The following is a 24,842-nucleotide window of genomic DNA, read 5'->3' on the forward strand; positions in this document are numbered from 1 at the left end:
TCCGAAAATTGTAAACACCTCATTACACAATGTACAATTTGATGCCAGAACCACTTAACGTCAAATCCCACATTAAAGGCATTCATTTGCAGTTCCACTTTAGAAGCAAATTGACACGAAATAGAATAAGACAGTGTACATTTTTTCTGTGCACCATATGCATATATTTGGACTTATAATGTTTGCATGCATCTAAAATCCTTCAACCTGGAGCTCTTGGGTAAAATAACGAAGTAATCTAGGCGTATTACTATAAACAAAAAATATGTGAATATTGTAATACTGGTTTGGAGTAGCATACTGAAACACTACTCTTACTAGTTATGCAGTATATAGTATGCAAATGTACAATATGCAAATATATGCATTCATGGAATCAGGGCCAGTTCTAGACATTTAGAGGTCCTATGCAAAATCCCCTGCCCCCAATAAAAAGCACTTGAAACAAATATGATTCCTAATCTTTTTATTTATACAACATTTCATTTTAAAATTTGTATATTTTACTTATACAGTACCGGTGAAAAGTTTGGACACATTACTATGTTTTACTGTTTTTGAAAGCTTATGATCATCAAGTCTGCATTTGTTTGATCAGAAATACAGACAAAACTGTAATATTGTGAAATATTATTACAATGTAAAATAATGGTTTTCTATTTTTACCATACTTTAAAATAACTATTTCTGTGATGCAAAGCTGAATTTTCATCGGTCATTACTCCAGTCTTCAGTGTCACTGATCCTTCAGAAATCATTCTAATATGCTAATAATTTATTATCAATATTAGAAATATATTGTTGTGCTGCTTAATATTTATTTTATAATCTGTGATACTTTTTTTTCAGGATTTTTTGATGATTAAAAAGTAAAAAAAAAAAAAAAAAGCATTTATTGAAAATAGAAATATTTTATAACAATGTAAGTCTTTACTATCACTTTTTTTTTAAATCAATTTAACACATCCTTATGAATAAAAGTATTAATTTCTTTCAAAAAAGAAAAAAAAATACTGACCCACTGAATTACAAACTTTTGAACGATATTGTTACAAAAGCTTTCTATTTTAAATAAATGCTGTTCTTTTAAAACTTTTCTATTTCACAATATTACTGTTTTTTTCCTGTATTTTTGATCAAATAAATGCAGGCTTGATGCGCATAAGAGCCTTCTTTCAAAAATATTAAAAATAGTAATGTGTCCAATCTTTTAACTGGAACAGTATGTACATATTAATCAAACTTCATCTAAGGTAATCTCTTTTTTGTTTGTTGAGGATGTTATTATAGCCGTGATATTATTATTGTTGTTGTTATTATTATTACTTTGCAGTAATTTGTTCAGTAATTTATTCACAGTTCCTAAATATCACTTCAGTAAATGAACATCAGTGCTTTTATCATTTTTTCCTAGCTGGGTGTGGGCAGGATTTCCCCTCGCATTTAATCAATATTGACTACAGAAATTGTCATATTATTAATATTAAAAATAAGATATTATGTTATGTATTGCATTGCTACCTTAAATATACACTATATACACAAATCAAGTGGAAGTGAAAGAGACATTTCTAGTTTTAGTTAAGTGTTATGTTAGAGCAGAAATGTTATCATCAGCAGAATTTAGAAGATGCACACCTCTGAGGTACTTTTTTTGAAACATTAAAAAAGGCTCTAGAGTGGCTCTACAATTGGCTGCTATAGGTAGCGCCGGTGTTGTGCCCAATTCGGACCCCCCGCCAGATTATTACTAGTGTTGGGTAGATTACTTGCAAATTGTAGTCCGTTACTGATTACAGATTACATGATAAAAATTATTTTTAGTAACATAAACTAACATTTTTACCTAACTTGTTTTAACCATACCATTGCTTTTGCCCTCAAATTCAGAAGCATGGATCGCAAAATTATTTACATGATGATTCTGTATTGTCAAAGCTAAATGGTATGACACACAGCAGGATTTTTGGAAAGGAAACGATATAAGAGAAATGAAGAATTAAGGAGAATCAATAAATTGTGTATTATTTACTGACATTTTATAAATAATATGCAGTGCTTGAAGTGGAAAAAAAAAAGAAGTGCCGGTACTCCAATGGCGCTTTTCCACTGCATGGTACGGCACGGTACGGCTCGGTACGGTTCACTTTTGGGGGGTTTTCCACTGGGTACAGTACCTGGTACTTTTCTTAAGTACCAACTCGGTTGAGGTTCCAAGTGAACCGTACTGTTACCAAACCGTGACGTGTAAACTCTGCTGATCACGGATTGGCCGGAGAGAATCGTCACTGAACTTGCGACACAAACACAACAGAACCGCTAGATTTAAATCAGCACAGCCAGCGAAGGATCGAACGCAACTGTTTTGAATGAACGCACCTTTTTTAACAACCAAAAAGCTGTTTCGCTGTCTGTTGAGGAAGTACAGACGTTCCTCTCGTTGATAGCAGAGTACTCCAGATTACATGTAATCCATTACTACACAGCACTGATTATTACTCCCCTAGTATTGGTAGGTTTAGGAGTAGGTGTGGGGGAGGGGTTAGGATTAGGGGTGGAGTTAGAATTAGGCAATCGGGTAGTGACTTCAACAAGGGGGGGTAATAATTTGGCAGGGGGTCTAAATTGGGCACGACACCTGTTGTGTATGAAATAGCTAGACAACCTGCATTTGCCAAAATGTCTGGTTTACATGTGCAGCGTGGAACCCTGAACCGTTATATAAACTCAATATAATATTCTAGTGTGACTAATAACCCAGACATAGTAATATCAGCTGTGAATATATTAGCCCATCTTTCTCTTGACTCACCATTTGATCAAACTGCAAAGAGGATAGAAGTCTTAAAAATAGAATGGTAATTGGGAGATAAAGGTTAATATAAGAAATAAAGATTTTTAAAAAAGTGACAAATAAAGTCACAGTTACAAGTAGTTGCAATTGTGATTTACCAATTGTGATAAGAAAATACGAGTAGGATTTTTTTTTGGTACTCCAGAATGGGCTTCCATAGAGCTTTTTTCACATAAAATAAGTTAAACAGTGCAAACCAGTGGCTAACGGGAGTGTTCTGGAAACCTGTTTGAAAAGTTATATTTTAAGAATGAAATATGATGCAAATCACAATGACGTGAAATAAATGTAAACACAAAATATTCTTTATTTTTCGTCTTTAACTAAAGACTACACAGATTCACTGCTGTAGCTCTAAAAGGTATCTACATTTGCACTGTATTTACAGCCCATTTCTTGTCATCTTATTTACATTTTCAAACAGAAGCATTTAGAAACACAGTGTTGAGAACAAACGAAAAGTCCAAATGAGTCCAAAAGTTTAGAAAAAAAAGCCTTACGATGCATGTCAGTGCAATTTAATACGTTGCATTTTTTCCTTCATTCATCATCGTTCTTTGTAAATACAGCGATATTGTCAGACTCATGATGTTACTGCATTCAATGACAGTAAACTAAACCAAAATATGCTTGACAATATTATACAGCTTAATACACTTGATCTATTCATCTTGGTGACCATCCCCAAGATTTCCCCAAGAGTGACAGCAGGGGCAGATTCATATACCAAACGCTAATGTGAAGAGCCAATGTGCCATCATGTCCGACATATTAACACCATCCAACCAGATATAGATGCTCTTTGAAGTTCTCGTATCCAGATGGTGGGTTGATGTGCGTTTCAACCTCCAAACGACGCACCTTCAGGCTTTAATGCATTTCAGGCAGCTTGCAGACTTTCACATTCAGAGCACTTACGACATTGCCCCTGCTTGGGAGACCTTTGGGGCAAAGGCTGTTCAGAGGGGTTGTCACCTTTCCTTACCACAATGTGCAGTGCTTGCAGCACTCAGTACATTTCTTTTAAAAAAAGGAGTCTGAGTGCACGTTTAAGTAATGTGCTTAATTTTTTTTAAGCATTCATGCCGCTTTACGCTTGAAGCGTTTATTTCACTGACAAACATGAGGATGTATACTCCTCTAAAAAACACAGCACTAAAATAAATACTGTCATTCTTAGGAATGGTCTATATGCAACTCTTTGTTTTAACCATGAAAACAAATTAATTGAATTGACCAACTTTTCTGGACTTTATTCCATGTGTTGAAACACTAGGCATTGTTCAAGTACAACAATTAGCAATAAAAAGGGACAAATGTTCACATTTTTGTATTCTTTCACAATTGTTATACTGTTTTATGTGAAGGTTACCATGAAATAACGTGTTGACCTCAAACTATTTTATTAAAAAACAACCTTCTCATAGTCTCAGTAGCTCCATTCCAAAACCTAGCGAGCTGCCTTGCTGTATACCACCTACACAGGGATCTGCCTTCATAGACAGCACCCTAACAAGAAGGAACCATCATAAGTGATTAATCTGGATCTCCGCACGGCGCACGAATAACATGGGAGAATTGATTGTAATAGAGTTTGATGTTAGCATGTTGCTATGCTAAATGCATGATACTCTAATATGCATAAGAATACACGGCACAGAAATATTGGATAAAGAGTCCATAAAATAGTAGCTCAGATTACTATTATTGATACTTTATACAAATTTTTATATTTAATTCCCTATTTTAATCAACATTTCCCTCAACTTGTCGGCCATATTGGATTTTTTTACTTGCCTTCAAAACAAAGGCGACACTGCCTTGAATAAAACTAAATCTAACTACCTATTGGAACAGCTGTCAAATCAGAATGACCCTTAAATGGTGTCTAGGTAAGCAGCTCACTAGGTTTTGGAGCTAATTTCTTTCAATCAGTGTCGTTTCATATTCAAAAGTACCTTTAAAGACCTTGGGGCTACCTATTTCCTATTTGTTTCCTAAATTTCTGTCAATTTTCCAGATTTTAAGTGTGCATACTTCATTCTTCTTTTTCCTTTCTATTCATGTTTTAAGCCATTTGGTCAAAATTAGAAATAAAATTAATAATTAAAAAAAATGAATGTTACCAGCAAGCCATCCAGTCCCAAAATATTACAAGACACCACAACAAGTTTTGAACATGAGATGGGTTCAGCTAGGAATCTGAACTGGTAGCAATGCACTGCAAACACCAATGTCCTTAGTTTAAGTATGACACAGCCGGTGGGCTTTCAAGTATAAAAAGAAGCGATTAAAAGAGGTCTCTCCTTGGCTGAGGCGCGGGAAAAGGCAGAGTGGAGTGAAGCTTGTGAATAACAGTCTGCTCGTCTGGCAGCAGGCTGAGCCAGTGAGCATAATGCATTACCAGCCTTCTTCCTATATTCCTTTGAGCAAACCCACAAACTCGAAGGCAGAACTGAATAAACCACCGACACTGCCATATGCCGTCTTCTAGCAGCCGCACACGAAGGGCAAAGGGGGTTTAAGAATTACCAAAAGAGAGAAGGGCACTCTGCTGTCGAAACAGTGCAACTGTTTTCAACCATGTACGTCATGTATTAATAAAATAAGTCTGACACAGTCAACATAAAAATAAAGTAACATAATATGGTCACAAACGCAACTTGTCTTTGGCAAGAAGTCCTGGACGCTGAGTCCGAGCACGGGTTCCCCTCACGTTCATGTCACCTGTGACCCATCTCAGTCTGTCGCAAGAAGTGGATGTTATTTACGTTGTCGGCCAACTCTGGGAACTGGTCGACCGATACGATGTAGAAGCCCTCGTAGCCCTGCACGTGTCCGGCACTCAGGAGTTGCTGCCTCTCCCCGTCTGTCCAAGCTCGAGAGCCCTCTTCTCCTTGCCGGAGTCTGTGGCGTTCACGAGCCCAGGCGGCTGCGACGACCCTCTGACGTGCAAGCTCCAGCACATGGACCTTCTCTTCATCCTGGCTGCTGCCGTAGCGAACGTTGAGGCACAGCGTACCGTACTGCAGTTGGATGTCGGTTATGCGGCGCGAACGGCCACTGAGGACTGTGTTGACCTGTGAGACAGTTACATTTACACCCGTCTCCAGCGTACGCTGGCCCACTGTCATGCCTAGCAGAGATAGGTCGCCCTCTACCGGTCCCGATTTGACAAAGTAGTGCGTGTCCAATCCTGCGATGGTGAAGTGTAGATCCTGCAGGTAGGTGGCCTTGTCCAGGACCGCCGCGATCCGCCGCCCATCCTCGTTGGCCAGGCTGATGATGTCAGCAGCAACACGGCCCTCCCGGATGGCTACTTTCACACCTTTCCCGAAGAGCGAGGCCCCTGTGGCGAAGAGCGTGCGGAGGGGCGTTTGAGGGCAACCGGAATCACTCGATCTGTAGATCTGGTCAAACCGCTCCAACCGGACGAAAGACTTCAGCTGCCTCTGGACTTCACATTGTACCCCCAGAACGGACTGCAAGAAGACAAACAAAACCCTTTGAGTGTCCTGGCATCAACTTCTTGTGGATTTCACATTGATCATGGGTGACTACTTTCATCGAGTGAATAAATTAAACGTATGATATTGCATCTCCAAAACAACATTCGCAATTACTGTTGGCCACAGTGAGGTTGGTAGCGGTATTGATTGAATGTGACATATTATGACATGTTTCATCTCAGCAAAACACTGTGCGTTGTAAATCCTTGCATATGATTTTCACATTCATTATGTTATCTCTTCCAGTGGCAGGCGTCATTGCGCCCACCGCCTTCTCTGCTGCTATTTCCTGGGAGTAAGTAACATTTCCTGATGGTTTGTGCAAGATGGGTGATCTCAGCGGGAAACTCATCCTACCCCCACGTTCAGCTGCTCGACTTTCCCCTCAACCAAGAATCGTGCTGCTTCATTAACACTTCAAACATTACACATTTCCTGATATAACTACATAGCATAACCCATTCTATTTTATGTTCAGGTGTGAAGTGTGGATCAGGCGATTTTTTTTTTTAAGATCTTCTAAATGTGCTGATCCGACTCTTCAACTCTTGAATAACTTTTGTTTGTAGGGAGTAAACAGGTTCCCATGAGGAAAACTGAATACAAGACTCTCTCTTTAGGCCAACAGTAATGCAGTAATAAGTCATCCTCTCTTTAATGTGACTTGATGGGAAACCTTCGCCCCAAGAGAAGATTTAGATAACCATGAGCGACCTAAGCGTGCAGATGGATTGTTCTAGTCCTAGAAAAAGTGTGTTCTGGGTGTCAGACTCCAGGGCTCCTGTCCGGAAGGAGAAACAGAGTCCAGCTGAAGCACTGGCACTGAAACAAAGTTCTCATGTTATCTGATATGCTCTGGACTTCACATTGTACCCCCAGAACGGACTGCAAGAAGACAAACAAAACCCTTTGAGTGTCCTGGCATCAACTTCTTGTGGATTTCACATTGATCATGGGTGACTACTTTCATCGAGTGAATAAATTAAACGTATGATATTGCATCTCCAAAACAACATTCGCAATTACTGTTGGCCACAGTGAGGTTGGTAGCGGTATTGATTGAATGTGACATATTATGACATGTTTCATCTCAGCAAAACACTGTGCGTTGTAAATCCTTGCATATGATTTTCACATTCATTATGTTATCTCTTCCAGTGGCAGGCGTCATTGCGCCCACCGCCTTCTCTGCTGCTATTTCCTGGGAGTAAGTAACATTTCCTGATGGTTTGTGCAAGATGGGTGATCTCAGCGGGAAACTCATCCTACCCCCACGTTCAGCTGCTCGACTTTCCCCTCAACCAAGAATCGTGCTGCTTCATTAACACTTCAAACATTACACATTTCCTGATATAACTACATAGCATAACCCATTCTATTTTATGTTCAGGTGTGAAGTGTGGATCAGGCGATTTTTTTTTTTAAGATCTTCTAAATGTGCTGATCCGACTCTTCAACTCTTGAATAACTTTTGTTTGTAGGGAGTAAACAGGTTCCCATGAGGAAAACTGAATACAAGACTCTCTCTTTAGGCCAACAGTAATGCAGTAATAAGTCATCCTCTCTTTAATGTGACTTGATGGGAAACCTTCGCCCCAAGAGAAGATTTAGATAACCATGAGCGACCTAAGCGTGCAGATGGATTGTTCTAGTCCTAGAAAAAGTGTGTTCTGGGTGTCAGACTCCAGGGCTCCTGTCCGGAAGGAGAAACAGAGTCCAGCTGAAGCACTGGCACTGAAACAAAGTTCTCATGTTATCTGATATGACTCCCTCAGAGTATATGTCCCCTTCTCTCCCTTTGCCTCCTTTTTGCTCTCTGAGTGTCGCCCTTCACTACAGATTAAGTTACTGAACTTGAAAAGAAACAAAAGGCCTCTTTAATGACTCAACTGTTTTTCCTAGACAGTGATAAGATTTAATGGAAAGCAAATGGAGTTCCCTGTTCCTCACATGTTTCTCCTGATTAAAAGACCCCGCTAATCTCACATGTGCCTTCTCTAGAGTTTCAGAAGAGATCTCAATGACGACTCAAACTGTGCTCAGATTTGAAATCTTCAATATTGAATTATATTGGCTGCTATCCACATTAAATTTGCAGTACTATAAGCAAATATGCCAGCTCACCTCACCACAAAATGGATGGTGAGGGCAGTTTATGCTGCAACCTACCTATTTTGAGTTTTCTCTGACCAAAAAAAAAAAGGAATACATCATTCAAATAGCACTGGGTGGTAAGACAGCATGGAAGCCTATCAGCACAGGGCTCTGATCAAAGTCAAAATCAATCTGCGGACATCCAGTGAATATCAGCCAGCACATTTACATCCTTTTTCATCCACACAGGTCTTTAAGACCCTGGGAGTCTAAATGACAAGGAGAAAGAGAGTGACAAAAAGTCAGCGCTCACTATCCAACTGTTGCTGGAAATGTTCAGAGCACTAAATCTATCATGTTCAGTGTTAGAAGTAACAGAACTCCTATCCAAAAAACTCCAATTCAATTAGGAAATGCTGGCTAAGAGTAAGAACACAGGATTGAGCAGGTGAATCTCAAAGCCAAAGTCCATATTTCACACCAAAATCAAAAGGGAAAAAATATAATTTCTATATATTAAATTGTATTTTGTATAATGACAACAAAGCATAACTTTATGACCATTAATTCCATTGGGGCAGTATTTGATTTGATATTTACGATAATTAAGCACTTTTTTTCTCACAATTCTCAAGGATTAGTTCATAAAAATAAATATAAATATAAATTACATTGAGTCAATTACAAAAGATTTGTCGGTAGCACTTTATTTTACAGTACTGTTCCGTGAGTACATACTATGTTCTTATTATAGCAATTAAAATAACTGGGTAATAACTATGTACTAACCCTGAACCTACCCCTAAACCTAACCTGATCCCATGTAGTTACCTTGTACTACCCAGTACGTTCTTGGATAAGTACACTGTAAGTACACATACTGTAAAATAAAGTGTGATAAATTTGTCATATTTTGTTATATTAACTCTATAAAAATGTAAATAGTAATTAAAACACCATGGTTGTAATATCTTTATTTAATCAGAACGTTAGTTTGGTAATAACATTGTGTCAATGAGAACTTTGGGAGAATTAATGTGCTTAATTGTCATGAAAATAATGTCACACTCATTTTTTTAAATGCTGAATATAATTTCTTGTTTTTTGTTTGTTTGTTTTTCTTTTACTTTAGGAGTGAAATATAACCCATGTTCTCTGTAAGACGCACAGTAGCATCACTCCTACAGTTGTTTTTGTGTAGGTACTAGGTAGTAGGGTTTCTTAATAGTTGCAAAATATGAAATTTCAGCCAGAAAAAAAAAATGGAGGAAAAATAGCTACTGGTAATGAAGGGTCATTTTCTCTATGCCTTCAGATATTCTGCACTGCAGGTCTTGTAAATTTAACATGGGCATTATGGCATAAACAACCCACTTTAGACTCAAAAGAGCAGCAGTACAGCTGCAAGGCCATTAGTAGTAGTATTTTTTTAATTTTTTTAAATGCAGCTGCTTTAAAAGACCCTGCATGACCCCACAATTACATTGCCAAAAAGCAAATTGGTTGGCAATTAAAATTGTTTACTGCCCCCTAATAAAAGCGAAAAATCTACATGTGGGGTTGAGCCAGCAAGAGCTGATTTATGGGTAACTATGCAAAGGACTGTGGGACACAGATCATTCTTTTTCAGTCTCAGTTCCAAAGTAAAGTTTCAGTCTCAGAGTAAACATTCAAACGTTTGTACTCGTAAAGAATATATATACATTTATATACAATGTAACATCTGAAACATTGAACATTTGAAATGGAAAATTCAAGCAAGGGTTTGGAATTGAATTAGGCTCTTTTGAGAGCAGCCTTGCAAGAGGTATTGTATGCACTTCTGAAGTTCCCACATGAGAGGAACCCTACAAGGTACATGACAGAGGGGGAGTCTCCCTTGAGGGTTGCGATTGCTGCCCAACAGAGTCCATCGTTGCATCTTTCCATTGTGTCCAAGTTGATTTCAAGTCAGCCCACACCACTCCCAAAGAAAAAAAAAACCCTTCAAGTGCAATTCTTTTAACTTTTCACAGGTTTTGAGAAGTGGTCACACTAGAAAAGTTTATTTCCCACTCTGTTGATGGAGATGATGGTTGGATCCAAAGGCCTCAAGTAACTGAGCCCTAATTTTTTAATGTTTTGCATTGGTGGAAACGTTTTAAATACACGCCCTGACAATTTAAACAGCTTTGTAAGCAAGAGCACACTATGAGAGGAGACTGTTTGCTCTTCATTAAATTATAATGATTGGTTCCCAAAAGAGAATTCATTAGGACAAGTGTGGTTTAATACCTTCTAAAACAGAGATATTTAGTCGGTAGGTGAGTCTGCATGGCCATCAAAACCCAACAGAACTCTCTGAAAGAGACTGTTTTATCTCATAACTCAACTAAATAAAAACAAAATCTGTGGTGTCTAAAACTTGAAAGTCCTTTTTGGGATACTTCAGTTCTCCTCGAATGTGTGAAAGCCATATGAAACCTGCCAGGCTGACGGCTTCAAATAGCTCCATCACATTACATTTAAAATCACATATCTCAGCTTATTATAGTGCCTGATACTTTGAGGTTGTGCTGCTTATACTGTTTGGTGCATGGAATGGAAGTTCTTACCATCAAGGGGACTGGACTTACCATACAAGCCTATCAGTTTTAAAATTCAAGTAGTTTAAGTTGCTTTTATACATCCATATAGCTCATAGAAGTGGGCAGTAGAAAATCACGGTACGAGCAAATTTATAAAATGCTATCAACACAATATATATTTTCATGATCTTTTCTGGATTTTCAAAAAAATGGGTATTAAATAAATTTGATCAAATAAAAAGCTCATTTTTACAATATTCCTGAGTTTTGACTTTTTTTAGATTTATTGAGAGGAATATATAGCTACCACTACACTGTAAAAATTATTTTCGAAGTTGTAAATAAAACAAAGATTACTGAAGTATGTTAATTCAATGTTTTAACTGCCATTTCTTTGTAATTATTTGTGAACTTTACTTGCAATTTCTGAGTGAAAATTGTTTATATACTTTTTTTCAGTGTACAGTATGAATGGTGTGAAATAAAGTTAAAGTCGATTTTTTTTTAAATCAATATCATAATTTTAGGTTAGAATTATATGAATGAATGTAACAAGAATATCTTCTGTAACAAGCGATTTGAGTCCCAGTCAAGAAGTCTCACCAAGGCTACATTTACTTGATAAAAACCAGTAACTTGAAACAAAAACATTAATATTATAATTTATTATTACAGTTTAAAAGAACTGTTTTATTGTTCTATTTTAATATATTTTAAAATGTAATTTATTCCTGTGATGGCAAAGTTGAGCTATTATCAATGTTGAAAACTGAATATGATAATATAATATACAATTTTTAAATTGTTTTAAATAATTAATTAAATTGTGAAATTATGAAAAAAGCTGTTTAAAATAATTTTAGATAGAGTACAGCATTTTACACCAAAGGATATGCAAACTTCCCAAAAGTATTTGAAGTGTCAGCTACCAATTATACCCTATATACCCCTTTATCTTCTCGAAAGAACCATTAGTTTGAGCCAGGACAGCTTAAGAGGTAAGGCGTCCTTAACAACAGCCAAAAGAGCCGCCACCATGTCCAACTGGCTTCTCAATTATTCAGATGGCTTAAAGGAGGCTCGATAATCAGTGCATGTCTGAGACTGAGAAAAACAGGGAACGTTGAGACAAAGAAGCATAAAGATAGGGAAAGAGAGGGAGACAACATCTTTTAGAGAGCTAAAGAGTGTGAAAGACTGAGCTGAAATCAATGGCTGCTGCTGGAGGAAATTTGGACTGAATTTCCCTAATGGCAGTCCTATTACAAGGGCTCTTTAGCTTGACCCCTTTCCCTTGGCTTGAGCAGCCAGAGCAGAGGCCGCGCTTATTCACACGAGCATCTGGGTTGATTGCTGTGAACTCCTTTGGGAGGCGGCAAACTGAAAGGTAAAGGTACTGCAAATAAAGCCTGAAGATAGAGTCAAAGGCCAGGTGTGTTTTTAAAGAGGTGGGCAAACAAAAAGACAAATTTGTTGGACGAATTACCTTGGTGCTATCCCACTCCTGAGTCTTCATCTGAGTGTGAATGAGCTCGTAAGAAGGCTCCATGGTGTCCGTGACAGGTTTGTGGTAGCCAGGTATGACGTTGTATAGCTGGAAACCAAATGTCACTAGCCAGCTGTTAACATCTGTTGAAAGAGAAATGCTGTGATGAACTACACTTACAGCAGAGCAAAAGGTAACTGCAGCACTCACTGATAATTCCTGTACAACGATTTACTCTATTTGGGGCGAACTACACCACAAAAGCATGATTCATTGCAAATCAGGACACATGCCAAGTGAGCTCCTTCTTGAAATAAGCTCACGCAGTCATTACAGGCAACACTAGTTTCAGAGACTGGACTAAATATGATTAATCCTCCACAGGAAGTGGCAAATCTCCAAAAAAAGATGATCATTTGTAGCATTTTGTTCACACATACAAAAACGATAAAATCACATTCGGCATGTGAGAAACTTGATGTTTGAGATCTGCTGGAGTGCTTGATAATCATACATGTTTCATGCTGTGACCATATGTGTCACCCTTTCTATAATCAGAAAATGTATTTTTGTTTTTGTGCATATTCATAGGCATTAGCATGAATAGCGATTCATATTATAATATACAGAGTATGAACCTTACCAAAATCAAATGGCCTATTGATTTTTCCCTGCTGCATCAAACACATTAGTCATAGTTCGAAGAGACATTGCTATAACAATGAAGTGCACACTGACGACTGCTCCTTTATTTAAGGCTGTGTCACTTGACAGAGTTGTTTTAAATATGAATTTGATTAAGGACAATGAAAGGACCCTTCTGTATTTCAGAGGAATGAAAATGTCAATGCCATCATTCATAAAAGGCGGACAGCCCACTCAAGTACATCTAATATCCAACAGAATTTTTAGATTTCCTTCTTCAAAGCTAACTTTAATGATGTAGGCTACAGCCTAGCAGCTAGGTGTTTAGCTGAGCTTAAAATATGGCTAGTCCGTAGTAATATTAGCATGCATATGCTATATTCTTCAGAAAAGTCAGAAAAACTACAGTAGCACATGCTAGTTTAGAAAATGCTGGTTAGTTCTGGTATAGTTGGTGCACCAGTATGTGCTTATTTGCTGGTGAGCATAATTAACCAGATTTTCACAAGAAAAATCATAAGAAACACAACACCGTTGCATTTTGGAGAATGGTATACAATGCACAACATAAGCAAGTAACCAGGTATAGTATTTTGTAGAGGTGCTACATGAAAGGTAAAAATTGTTCTGGAAAACTCTCACGAGGTTCACTTTTGCTGCATCCAAGGTAAGGGTTAGGGGCAGGGTTGCTACAGCACTCCAAATAAGCTCAGTGTATGAATATTGCATATGCATTTTCAGAGAACAAGGGCTCATCTCACCACAAATCTTTTCGACAGGATACTCAAAGGAAATACACAAAGGAACACACTAGAACAAGGCTGCTCTAACAAACAACCGATATTGTGATTCTATAGCGTTCATTTCCAAATCTCCAAAAAAAAAAAAAGAAGATGATCATTTGTAGCACTTTGTCCACACAAAACACTGATAAAATTACATCCGGCATGTGAGAAACTTGATGTCTGAGATCTGCTGGTGTGCTTGATAATCATATATATCATGCTGTGACCACATGTGTCACCCTTTCTATAATCAGAATATGTATTTTTGTATTTGTGCATATTCATAAGCATTATCATGGATAGTGAATCAAATTATAATATACAGAGAGTATGAACCTTACCTAAATCAAATGGCCTTTTTAGTGATTTTTCCATGCCACATCAAATACATTAGTCACGGATAGAAGAGACATTGTTATAGCAATGAAGTGCACACGTACGACTGCTCCTTTATTTAAGGCACTTGACAGAGTTGTTTTAAATATGAATGTGATTAAGAACAATGAAAGGACCCTTCTGTTTGTCAGAGAGGAATGAAAATGTCAATGCCATCCTTCATAAAAGGTTGACAGCCCACTCAAGTACATCTAATATCCAGCAGAATCTTTAGATTTTCTTCTTCAAAGCTAACTTTAATGATGTAGGCTACAGCCTAGCGGCTAGGTATTTAGCTGAGCTTGAAATATGGCTAGTCCACAGTAATATTTGCATACATATGCTATATCCTTCTGAAAAAGCCAGCAAAAACTACCATAGGCTAGTTTAGAAAATGCTGGTTAGTTCTGGTCTAGTTGGTGTAGCAGTATATTTGTGTTATTTGCTATTCAATGTACAACATAAACAAGTAACCAGGTATAGTATTTTGTAGTGGTGCTATATGAAAGGCAAAAATTGTTCTGGGAAATTCTCATGAGGTTCACTTTTGTTACATCCAAGGTAAAGGTTAGGGGCAGGGTTGCTGCAGCACTCCAAATAAACTCATACAAAATAAAGTGTATGAATGTTGCATATGAATTATCAGAGAACAAGGGCTCATCTCGCCACAAATCTTTTCGACAGGATACGCAAAGGAAATACACAGAGGAACACACTAGAACAAGGCTGCTCTAACATAAACAACCAATATCTTGATTCTATAGTGTTCATTTCCTTTGATAGCAAGGGCACGAACCAAGGCTTTGATTTTAGTCAAAAACCAGCATGCATTCACTGTTATAGACTTCAAATGTGACTATAATATTTTGAAGATTGCGACTTCACTTTCAAGTGGAGTGAAAAGCGATTCAGCCACTAGCTTCTAGTTCCATGGACTCCTTTGCGTTATTTGTCTAACACTGGGGAGCATTCACTAATATTTACCTCCTGCACAGGCTGGGGAAGCAAAGACTGATGGGATATTTCAGAGGAACAACCTGAATGAAGAACAAAGGGGACTTTGTTGTGCTGTCATTGCTCACAAGCTGGGGCTGGGACGAGAGCCTGAAAAATAATCACTCTAGTGCAAGGATTCTTGGCACCAGGTGCTCATGGTGTTTTAGATTGTTGAAGGTAAAATGTAACAGTGGAGTTATTTACAGGCTATTTAATAGCCCTCCCAGCCTTCGGCCTGAGGTGTTGGCATAGGCTCCAGAATCCCTGTGACCATACATAGGGCAAGCGTTTTGGATAATAGATAGATGGATGGATGTATTAAATAACGTCACCCTCTGTGTGTTTCAACAAAAGATTCATAAGAAAGTATGTGTTTACCTGTCATGTAGCACTTGGTTTCTTGGTTGTTGCTCAGTGGGTTGTTGTTCTTAAACATGTAGAGGTTGAAGGGTACAATGTTGTTGCTGTTGAGTCGCTTCCAAACATCATGCTCCGGAGTGGTCCATCGGCCTGCAAGAACATCGTAATCTCTGCGTCCCATGTGGACAAGCTTAGTAAGGGGCTCATAAAGGCCACCCTGGTAGCCTATTACTAGCTGGAAACTTGGGTTGGAGTCCAAATACACTTCTCCAAAAGCTGTGTGCAGGATCTGTTTGATCATGAGACCAGCACCACTGAATACAGCCAACGGTGTACCGATGTTGTCACAGGCCACGTAGAACTCATCCCCACTGCTCAACTCCATGGCAAAGAGGTGGCCCTGAAGGTCATAGTAGAGTGAGGTGATCTCTGAGCTTGAGTGATTGTACATGTGCGTGACTCTGGTGGGACTGGACAAGTCTGCGTAGAAGAATTGCAGATGGTGGCCTTGGCTGTTTCGACTGGACACTCTCCTGCCTAAGCCATCATAGCGGTACTTGATGGTCCAACCATTAACTTTGTTGTAGGCTTTAACAAGCAACCCAGCAGAGTTATACTCGAAGAAGTCATTGCCTCTCTGCCTGAGGAATCCATCCTCGTCCAACCGGTACTGCACGTCACCTAATCGAGTAATGCGGTCCCGAATATCATAGCGTAGTGGTGTAAGTCTGGCACTATTACCGGGACTAAGGAGGTGCAAATTTCCATTCAGATCATAGCTGTAGCGCCAAAGAGGCTTGTCATTGATGGACACCACTTGGAGTTGGCCATCAGCATCATACTCGTAGGCGTAACGGGTGGTATTTGCATAGGGCCCCACTTTAAGCTCCTTGGCCACCACTCGCCCCATGTTGTCATACTGTACCATCATCCAGAACATCAACGAACGGAAAATCTCATACTGCACCTCTTTAACTCGTCCATAGGCATCAAAGTGTTTGGTGTGAGTCATGACAGCTGTGGTAATGATCTGGTTAATATCATAGTAGATGACTCCGAACTTGCCAAACTGCTCAGTTTTGCCTGAGACGTCATCGTAGCGATAGAGGTCAATAGGTAAGGGGGTTTCATTGATGACCGCCTGCATGCTGGTGACCCGGAAGCTGTTGTCGTAGTTGTAGTCGAACCGGGCATTCACCATGCCCTCTTCACTGAAACGAAAGATCTGTCTGTCGATGAGCGGTCCAATCTGTCTGTAGCGTATGGTACATGCAAAGCCTTCACTTTGAAGCCCCACCGTTTTCAGCATGCCTGCAGATTCATCATAAGAAAAGGCAATCCGCGTTGTATCATAAAGGATTTCCAGCAGACGGGAGAGTTTGCCATACTTGTAGATGACTCTGCGCCCCGTTCCTTGGTGGATGGTTTGCAGAAGCAGTCCATCTTCGCTGTAATCTTGCAAAACTGTGGCGTTGCCCTCAGGTGGCCTGTACGTGTTTCTGTAATAACCGATGGAACGGGTGGTCTCCAAGGTCTGCCTGGCCACATTGGGCATGGTTACTGAAGAAAGGCGATCGTTCTTGTCAAACTCGAAGATGTATTGTCGCTGGCTGTATAGTAGCAGCACCATGGACTGTCAAAGGAAAATGACAAAACGATGCTCAGTAAGCTGATTTAATGAAGCACAGTAATTCCCAACACATTCTGAGAGCACTTCAAACAGTTAAATGTAAAATTCTCCACCCAGTGAAACTGAAGGTCACAAAGTACCCAGGAGTCACATTGCACCACATGAATAACTGTACAACAAACTGTAGGTTGTCACAGAATCACTTCAGGGTGCATAAAAATTACAAATATGCTGCTCTAGAACACTGACTGAGAAATGAAGAAGGGCAACATCTCATTTAATGAGGATTAAGTCATCATACCCCCACCCTCCCCTGATACCATTTTTAATAATGTCACCTTATATGGAGGTCAGTGGGAGGATATTCTGGAGTTTATATTTCAACAGGAAGCCGCTCTTGTTATTATTATTATTATTATTATTTTAAATTGATTTATTTTTTTATTATTTTTCCTTTGAGGCTACTGATCTCAGCAGCACATGGCCATTTTAGAATGGCAAGAAACATTAAAGAGAGTGAATTTAGGGTTTATGAATACTTTTAAACCCATATATTGGTATCTCATCATTTCCGTATTCTAAACAGAGGTATTTTGAATTACATGGTAAGGTCTTACATTTCTCAGATATTGGTTCTAATTAACAAGACAGTGATATTTTATGTTTTTCAGTGATTTTTTAGGAACAAGTTCGTTGTCAGGCTGCATGTGGTAACAATGCATAACACAAGCAGTATATTAGACAGGGATCATTGCTGAAGCACGCAAGGTTATAGCTTATTAATGTAACAAATTAACAGGGTTCAACAAAGAGATCACTACAGAACAGAGAACTAGTGATTATTTTTCAACCTCATTATTTTCTAGATAAAGATGCTTACTTTTTCAAGGTAGGTGTAGCTCCATGTCTTTCCATCTGCAAATATCTTTGAGGTGATTCTCCCATTTAGGTCATATTCCATTCGGACTGACATAGTGCCCCTCTGGATGCCGGCGATGTGGCCGCCCTGTGAGTAGGTAACATTGACACCGTTTAGCCGACTACTTGGTGCCCACAAAGTAGGTCTTCCTGCATGGTCATAGTGGATCCTCAAGGTGAACTTCCTGTGGTCGTCATAGACTTTCTCGGTCCTGGTTACGCGGTCAAAATCCATGGATAACAAGTTCCTGTTATGAACCTACCAAAAAAAGGAAGATAGGAAGTTTAGGCCTCTGAATTCTACACATGGATTTGATAGGATCTACTGTCGTCTCTGAAACTCTATGTTTTACTCTTTTTTTACTTTCATCTTCATACCTCTAAAGGACACAAGCTTTTTAATTGACTGATGTCTTTGTTTGCTGCATGTTAAAACAAAAAGAATGAGAGAAGCTCTTTTGTCATGCCTTTAAGGAAGGAATTATTGAGGGGTAGATAGCTTACACTGTATTTGCAGAAGGAGGAAAACAATGGCACTTGAGTTGCATATGAAGTTCAAAGCCCACTACATTGTTTGAATGACATGTCATACTGAGCTTTTGGCTCATTTTGAATGTGCAGAGCCCTCTGACCCCGGAACATGCTGAGATCAGAGCTGAGAACTAGTTCTACATGGCTGGTAATCCCAAAGGCACACACAGGGCGATCAAGGATTTAGAGACCTTAATACCTTCACCCCTTGGCACAATGCACTAGAATCTTTATTGCTGCGATGTGAATTTAGGTACTAGTGGATAATATGGAGCATCCAGACAGACCTAACTGAATGTTAACAATGTATTAGCATGCCCACAAAATACCTACACTTTCGATACTTTCACGTTAAGAATTAAAATGCAGATATAAAGAGAGTACTACTCTGACCGGTAACAGAAAGTACTATAAAATTGGCAAAAATATTTCATAAACATGCTTATTAGCATGTTTCGAAATCTGGCATGAATACAAACTCAAAAATTTTGACATACAAATTTCTGATAATGCAGATTTAGAGTGTGCATATGTGCCAGCCATTTTTTTCCCCAAGCCACTTTGTGATATTATAGCTACAGGGTTGCATGAGTGTTGACTAAAGTTTGGGCCAAACAGTCACTCATTTCCCCATATCTCTTCTCATTGTAATGTCTCCTTGATTGATCTTGGTTTTTCTCATCAGGTACTCTGGTACCTGGCTTGGCTCACTGCTGACAAAGCTTAACAGAGTCTTAAAGTGATTTTGCGAGTTGTTGTTGGCTTTGGTCCAATGGTATGGTGGACAAAGCGGGGGGAGAACGGCAAGCAAGCTCTCTTTCTCTCCTCCTCATGGGCATGCTGGGAGCTCTCATCTGTGAAGGGACAATTACACTGGGGCCAATTAATGTCACTAATACCTAATTGAGAGGATTATTTTACATTAAAAGCAAGCAGCTCATGAATAGGATAATTCCCGGTGGGGGTGACAGAACAAAGAGGTTGACAGAATAAAGGGCAGATATTTTCCCCTCCTCACTCCTTTAAGCCTCACCCACCTACTGATGAATATGGCCCCTATTTCTCTCACTCTCACTTTTTCAAATACAGCTTGACTCTTTGATCTGAAGATGCCAAGATTGAGAACATACCCTGAAAACACTCACATCTGAACTAGTCTATCTATCTATCTATCTATCTATCTATCTATCTATCTATCTATCTATCCATCCATCCATCCATCCAGAATGTTCGAATCCAGTTCAAAAACTATATATTTCTACTATTTTGTTTGGTTACACAATTCACTTAAGCATTATTTACAAGACATACCAAGGCATCAAAAAGCCAGGCTTTTATGGCTCTGAGGATGAGATAACTTTTGTCAAGGGCTGATTTGTCCAGAGTAGGATGACAGGGGACTGAAGCGATGAGTTTAAAGGAGAAAAAAAAAATGAAAGGGAAGGCTGGATGCTCATGCCAGTTTCTGGTTGAGCAGAGGTCCAACAGGCTGGAAAAAAAGCTATTTTGGCAGTAAGATCCTGGGCCTCTGGAGAATGGAAACCCACTCAAGGGGAATGTCCTAAATTGGACATTCCTTTAAACGGACTAAGCTTTTGTAAAGCAGATATGGGTGGAAGGAAGAAGACTGGATTGGGGCAAGGAGGGAAAAACGGGGGTCATTCAAACATTTGTATTAGTAAGAAAAATTAACACTTATTCAGGTAGAACATATTCAATTGATCAATATAATTATAAATGTGACAGATAAAACATTTATAATTAAAATATTTCTATTTCAAATATTTGCAGCTATTTTGAAAAATATGCTTTCCCCAAAAATATTAAGCAGCATGTTGTTTTTAACATTGATAATAATAATAATAATAAGAATAAATGTTTCCTAAGCAGCAAATCAGCATATTAGAATGATTTCTGAAGGATCATGTGACACTGAAGATTTTAAAATATATGAAAAATATAATATGTAATACTTCACAATATAACTATTTTATTTTTATTTATTTATTTTATTCTGTTTTGTCCTTTTTGTAGCTTGACAGTCACAGGTCTTCTTCCTTTCACTGTAAGGAAAAGAGCAGCATGGACATTCTGTAAAACATCTCCTTTATTTTTTTCATTGAAGAAATTAAGTTATTGTGTGTTTGAACAACATGAGAATGAGTAAATGAAAGAATTGTCATTTTTGAGTGAACTAACCGTTATTATAGTCGATGTTTGTCTGATAGAAATTCTCGAAAATCATGTAATTAACACACTGTATTGGGGAATGTTATACAGACACTTGCCATGTTTCTCCCTCCCTTCTTTGACAGCCAGATGAAATTTGCATGCTTTGCTGATCAAAATACAACTACTTTGAGATTACCCGACTCCAGTTTGTCAAACAAACAACGATTAAAACTAGGAACAAAAGACAACACTTTTTTTCATAACTCAGCTAATATCTTAGGACTGTCACTAATGCACTTTTGGCAATGAATAAACAACTTGTAAATAGCGTTTGTTTACATAACTCACCATCAATAATTCAAATTTCCCATTCCATATTCGAAAAGTCAACAAATCTGTCAAACAGCATTTGATTTTCTTCTCCGCTGTCATACAAAATGTAGTCAAGTTTTTGTTCTTCAAATCCAATATTTGCTTGTCACTTTGCCATTCATTTATAATTTTTCCCCGTCCACTGCTGTGGTAAGAACTGTAATCTTGTTTGCTCAGTGCGATTTGTCGCTTCCTTCAGTAAACACACTTGCCCACGTGTTGGCTTTGTTTGTTTGGAGGCAGTATAGGACACCGTTCTAATAAAGTAAAGCAAACATTTAGAAAACTGTCAGTCGAGGCCTTGCGATTAAGCCTTCAGTGGTTTTTGGGATTTGAGCTCACTGTGAGGGAACAATTTACACTACTACATTTCCAGAGCTCTGTTGTTGTCAGGAGACATGGTTGCTATGGAGACAAGGAGAATTTTGGTGGCCTGGCAGCTGTTCTTGATGGTGCGTAGTAGCCATTGTGATGGACATGTGACCACAGTAATACTTCAGGCAGCTAGTGACCCACATTTCTACTAGGGCTGGGTATCGCCAGTAACATCATCATTCGAAACACACTGTGATGTATCTAATGATTCAATGGATTGGTTGAAATCATTGTAATATAATTTTCTGAAAAAGTCACTGTAATACCACATATGTTTCTTTAAGTGTATCCATTCCAATCTCTCCCCTTAATTCTCTTGGCTTCATGTCAATTTGATGAACGTCCTCACAGCCAGCAGCTTCACCCACTCATACAACACACACACACACAAACACAAACAAACACAAAATTTGACGCATTCACCCACCCACGTAATATCACTTGACACGTCACTCAAGGTCGCGCAATGATTTCAGTATGGATTGTCTCTTGGTTCATAATTACAAGCCAAGCCTTTCCACAGTCTGCACTCAAAGGGGTTTTCAACATCAAAGTACACAAATATGAATGTATGCGTATATATATATATATATATATACACATACTTGGGAGTCACGGTTATGCTGCTGTGGTGGAACGAAGGAGCACGGAGACGAAGGAGTTGCAGTATTCACAGTCTTTATTATATCCGAACTGGAGAAAACACAGGGGAATCAGCAGACACACACGCAGCACGAGGAGTAGACGTTTAAGACAGCACGAGGAACTAAGAAAAGGAAACACTTTTAATACACAAGACATGACGAGGGGATGACGAGAAACACCTGGGATCAATAAACATAATAGGAACCGGAAACAGGAAAGACCAAATATGGGCATGAAATAGACATGGTGTCACAAATCCGGTCTGTGGCTTTCCGTCTGATTGCCACCAGAGGTCGCCCTTCCATCATATTGACTCTCACATTGCACAGACTGTTTCACGTTACCTTGGACTACATTTCCCATCTGCCCTTTCGCTAATCACACGCTCACCTGAGACCAATCACACACACTATATAACACCCACTCAGTTCCTGCTCAGATCGCAGAGTATTGTTTAGTTTTTATCACTCTCCGAGCGATAGCTACATTACGGAGCCAGTTTTTTCCTGTCTTAGTTCCCAGTCTCAGTTCTTAGACTTAGTCCAGCCATGTCTTGTTTCCTGATTGCCTGTTTCCTGATTATTAGCCTGTCTTGGATTATCCCTTTGTCTTGCTGTTTTGGACTATGTTTGCACCTTGCCTGGAATATAACCTGTCTGTTGGATTACACGTTTGCTTCGCCCTCTGGATTATGTTTGCCGTCATTTGACCCACGCCTGTCCTTGGATTACTCTTTTGTCTTGCCTACAACATAGCTGTTCGCTATTGTCTGACCCTTGCCTGTTTTGTGACCACGTCTTTGAATAAAAGCTTGCAAATGGATCTGCACGTCTCTCGTCCCTGTCGCCCCGTTACACATGGAGCACGTGGGGGGAGGAAAACGCACACAAAACACGGGACAGAGTCTGACATTACTCCCCCCTCCCGGAAGGCGTGTCCTGCGCCGTAGCAATTCCACCAGGGAGGGGGGGGGTGGGCGCCCTGGAGGCTGGTGCAGGACTGGGACACAGGGAATATCTCCAGGCCGGCAGTCCAGGGTGCCATGGCAGCACAGGGAGCTCAGGGGCCATGGCGGAGCTGAGAGCTCGGGGCCAAAATCATGGCGGAGCAGGCAGTCTAGGAAGCAATGGCGGAGCAGGCAGTTCAGGAGGCCATGGCGGAGCAGACAGTTCAGGAGGCCATGGCAGAGCAGGGAGCCCAGGAGGCTGTGGCAGATCAGGAGACTCAGGGGAGACCTTGGCGGAACAGGGAGCTCGGGGAGCCATGGCGGAGCAGGCAGCTCAGAAGGCCATGGCGGATCAGACAGTTCAGGAGGCCACGGCGGAGCAGGGAACTCAGAAGGCCATGACTGGACGGCCTCCGTGGCCTTGGCCTCGCCACTCGGCCCAGCTACTACAGCTGGGAACTCAGGCCTCCATGGCCTTGGCCTCGCCACTCGGCCCGGCCACTACGGATGGACACATACTACCCCCAAAAAAAAATCCTTGGGGAGAATATCGTCTTTAGAGGCCCTCCATAGGCCTAACTCGGAAACAGTGGCCCTCCCTGGGCTTGACTTGCGGACTGGAGCCTTCCTTGGGCTGGACATGGGAACTGGAGCCCTTTCTGTGCTAGACACGGGGACTGGAACCTTCTCTGGGCTAAACTCGGGGACTGGAGCCCTCTCTGGGCTAAACTCATGGACAGGAGCCCTCACTGGGCTAAACGTGGGGACAGGAGCCCTCCCTGGGCTAAACTCGGGAACAGGAGCCCTCTGTGGGCTGGATTCGGGCGCTGGAGCCGACACTGGAGCGAGCTCTGGGGCTGGAGCCGACTGCCTTCTCCTCCTTCGATTCCCCTTTAGGTTCGGGGTTGAAACGCGTGTCGGCGGGCTGGAGAGTTCTGCGGCCGGTGGGCTGGAGAGAGCCACGGCTGGCGGGCTTGGCTTCGGAATGGCCGGCGGGCTGGAGAGTGCCACCCCTGGCGGGCTTGGCTTCGGAATGGCTGGTGGGCTGGAGAGAGCTGCGGCTGGATTCCCAGGCGTACTTGAAGAAGGGGAGATCTCGGCGGACTAAGGCAGAGAAACGAGTGGCGATTTCCATGATCTCGGGGAGAAAACAAACGGAAAACCAAAACACTTTTAAAAATGGAAAACAAACATGGGGAGAAGGGGTGCCGCTTACTGTCCTTGGTGCTGTCTTCTGTCACGGTTATGCTGCTGTGGTGGAACGAAGGAGCACGGAGACGAAGGAGTTGCAATATTCACAGTCTTTATTATATCCGAACTGGAGAAAACACAGGGGAATCAGGAGACACACATGCAGCACGAGGAGTAGACATTTAAAACAGCACGAGGAACTAAGAAAAGGAAACACTTTAAATACACAAGACATGACGAGGGGATGACGAGAAACACCTGGGATCAATAAACATAATAGGAACCGGAAACAGGAAAGACCAAATATGGGCATGAAATAGACATGGAGCACGTAGGGGGAGGAAAACACACACAAAACACGGAACGGAGTATGACAATATATATATGATAT

General features: G+C 40.1%; 1 protein-coding gene across 1 annotated transcript in view; it reads right to left on the bottom strand.

Annotated features, from left to right (window-relative positions):
* Positions 1-3,528: 3,528 nt before the first annotated feature.
* Positions 3,529-24,842, bottom strand: part of LOC107722800 (teneurin-4-like) — a 243,647-nt gene continuing 222,333 nt past the window's right edge. Inside the window, exons 30-33 of the mRNA XM_016531280.1 lie at positions 18,182-18,478; positions 15,690-17,304; positions 12,511-12,653; positions 3,529-6,336 (exon numbers count right to left, since the gene is read on the bottom strand). Of these exons, the coding sequence (XP_016386766.1) occupies positions 5,578-6,336; positions 12,511-12,653; positions 15,690-17,304; positions 18,182-18,478 (2,814 nt within the window). The 3' untranslated portion in view covers positions 3,529-5,577. The remainder of the gene's footprint in view (positions 6,337-12,510; positions 12,654-15,689; positions 17,305-18,181; positions 18,479-24,842) is intronic.

Source organism: Sinocyclocheilus rhinocerous, unplaced genomic scaffold, assembly GCF_001515625.1.
Source record: "Sinocyclocheilus rhinocerous isolate Xijiao unplaced genomic scaffold, SAMN03320098_v1.1 scaffold1445, whole genome shotgun sequence".
Lineage (NCBI taxonomy): Eukaryota > Metazoa > Chordata > Actinopteri > Cypriniformes > Cyprinidae > Sinocyclocheilus > Sinocyclocheilus rhinocerous.